Raw genomic sequence first — 2,553 nt, 5'->3', positions numbered from 1 at the left:
AAGGAGTCTCAATTCAGTCACTAAGGCGGCCAAAACCAATACGCACTTCTGCCAGTTGTGCCCCCAGCAGTGTGCTTATTAGACAAGTCACATTCTCTGAGGACTAGAGGTCACTGGGAATTTTTCATTGAAAATTTTTTTTTCCAGTGGAAAATTTCAATTTGTTGAAAAGGAAATTCTGGAGGAAAAGTTTTGGTTTTGATGAATGTTTCATTGGTCTAGAATGGGATCTGAACTAAAGAAAAGAGCCCACTCCAAGAGTCGACTGGGGTTAGGAGGCTTACCTCGGGTGTGTGGGGTCAGTCTACCAGTTGTGCTGGTGGGAGCTGTTCCACTTCGTATAAATAATTCCATATTTAAATCTCTACAGAGCTGGAGGCTATAGCTTGGTGCTTCAGGGGACATGGGTGAGCTGAGTTCGAAACCCTGCTCTCCCTGTTTTGAAGCAGGAAACCCAGACCTGAGCCCCCGCTGGCTTTCGGGGAGAGGGCAGGGACTTGGGGAAGAGCGTGGGTGGGGCCACAGACTGGGTTAGGGTAGGATTAGCCTCCCCGGCCTATTATACCCACTGCCCAGGGCTCTAATGATCAGGCTATTCTGGGGTGGGTGAGTCTTGCTCTTGTTCTTTGTGAAAATTTTTAGTAGGCCTTAGATTCATCCTGAGGAAGAACAGGCTGGGAAATCTGTTTCCCACTCAGTGCTAGCAAGGAACCATTTTATGCCACGTATTTCTCTTCAATGCTGTTTGGATATCCCTGTTCCTCAGGCTGTAGATAAAAGGGTTCAACATGGCAGGCAAAACAGTGTAAAACAGGGAGAGAAGTTTACCGCTGTCTGGAAATTCACTGGACCTGGGTTGTAAATAAAGGAGGATGCCAGAACCATAGAATAAAGCCACAACAATGAGGTGGGAGGAGCAGGTGGAGAAGGTTTTCCTCTTACCCTCAGCTGATGGCATCATGAGGATGGTGGCAATGATCCGGATGTAGGACAACAGGATCAGAGCAAAGGGCACCACTCCAAAGAAAATGACCATAATGTAAGTCAAGGATTCATTCATGGAGGTATCAACACAGGCCAGAAACAGCAGAGGGGCCGGGTCACAGAAGAAATGGTTGATCTCTTTGGAGCTACAGAAGGGTAAGGTGAACACCAAACCGGTCTGAACTATCTGGGCCGGGATGCCGATTGTCCAGGAAGTGGCTGCCAGCAGGACACACACCTTCTTGTTCATAATCATGGGATAACACAGGGGGTTGCATATTGCCACGTAGCGATCATATGCCATGATGGCCAGAAAGGAAGACTCTGTGCTCCCGAAGCAAAGGAAGAAGCACATTTGCATGGCACAGCCGGCAAAGGAGATGCGTTTGTCCCCTGAGATGAGGCTCACCAGCATTCTGGGGATAGTGACCGAGGTGTAACCGACCTCTAAGGCAGACAAATTAGAGAGGAAAAAGTACATGGAGGTGTGAAGGGTGGGATTCACCAAAGTTACAAGGATAATGAGGAGGTTTCCCACCACAGTGACCAGATAAATGGCTAACAGTGCCACAAAGAGTAAAACCTCCCTCTCTGGAGAGGTAGAAAATCCCAAGAGAAGAAACTCAGTTACCACCGTTCGATTCAAATTCATCATTGCTTCATAAGTGTTCAGCTGGAAGACAAGCAGAGACAGGTATTACATAGTGTATCCACCATCTACAGGTCTTCTATCAACCAAGATTGGATGCCTTTCTTCAAAGGTCTGTGGCTCTAGCAGCCACACAACTATGAAAATGGGATTCCATTCCCTTCCACAGAAAATGTCAAAAGTGGTGGTTTTCATTTGGAATGAAACCCCATTTCAAAATATGGAAATCTTTCATGAAACATTTCAGAGTAGCAGCCATGTTAGTCTGTATTTGCAAAAAGAAAAGGAGGACTTGTGGCACCTTAGAGACTAACCAATTTATTTGAGCATAAGCTTTCGTGAGCTACAGCTCACTTCATTGGATGCATTCAGTGGAAAATACAGTGGGGAGATTTATATACGTAGAGAACATGAAACAATGGGTGTTACCATACACACTGTAACGAGAGTGATAACTTAAGGTGAGCTATTACCAGCAGGAGAGTGAGGGGGGGGAACCTTTTGTAGTGATAATCAAGGTGGGCCATTTCCAGCAGTTGACAAGAACATCTCAGGAACAGTGCGGGGTGGGAGGTGGGGAATAAACATGGGGAAATAGTTTTACTTTGTGTAATGACACATCCACTCCCAGTCTTTATTGAAGCCTAAGTTAATTGTATCCAGTTTGCAAATTAATTCCAATGCAGCAGTCTCTCCTTGGAGTCTGTTTCTGAAGTTTTTTTGTTGAAGTATTGCCACTTTTAGGTCTGTAATCGAGTGACCAGAGAGATTGAAGTGTTCTCCGACTGGTTTTTGAATGTTATAATTCTTGACGTCTGATTTGTGTCCATTTATTCTTTTACGTAGAGACTGTCCAGTTTGGCCAATGTACATGACAGAGGGGCATTGCTGGCACATGATGACATCTATCACGTTGGTAG

The 2,553-nt window shown here is 45.4% G+C and overlaps 1 protein-coding gene across 1 annotated transcript; it reads right to left on the bottom strand.

The window, feature by feature from the left end:
* Positions 1 to 700: 700 nt before the first annotated feature.
* On the bottom strand, positions 701 to 1,636 carry LOC311529461 (olfactory receptor 10A7-like; the record flags this gene model as incomplete). Its single annotated transcript, XM_084645425.1, has 1 exon — positions 701 to 1,636. One exon carries the CDS (start codon positions 1,634 to 1,636, stop codon positions 701 to 703), a length of 936 nt encoding a protein of 311 aa, XP_084501551.1.
* Between the last annotated feature and the right edge of the window lie 917 nt (positions 1,637 to 2,553).

Source organism: Lepidochelys olivacea (assembly GCF_965140295.1).
Source record: "Lepidochelys olivacea isolate rLepOli2 genome assembly, chromosome: 13".
NCBI classification, from domain to species: domain Eukaryota; kingdom Metazoa; phylum Chordata; order Testudines; family Cheloniidae; genus Lepidochelys; species Lepidochelys olivacea.
Note: the sequence above shows the minus strand (reverse complement) of the source record. Positions and strands in the feature narration are given on the sequence as shown.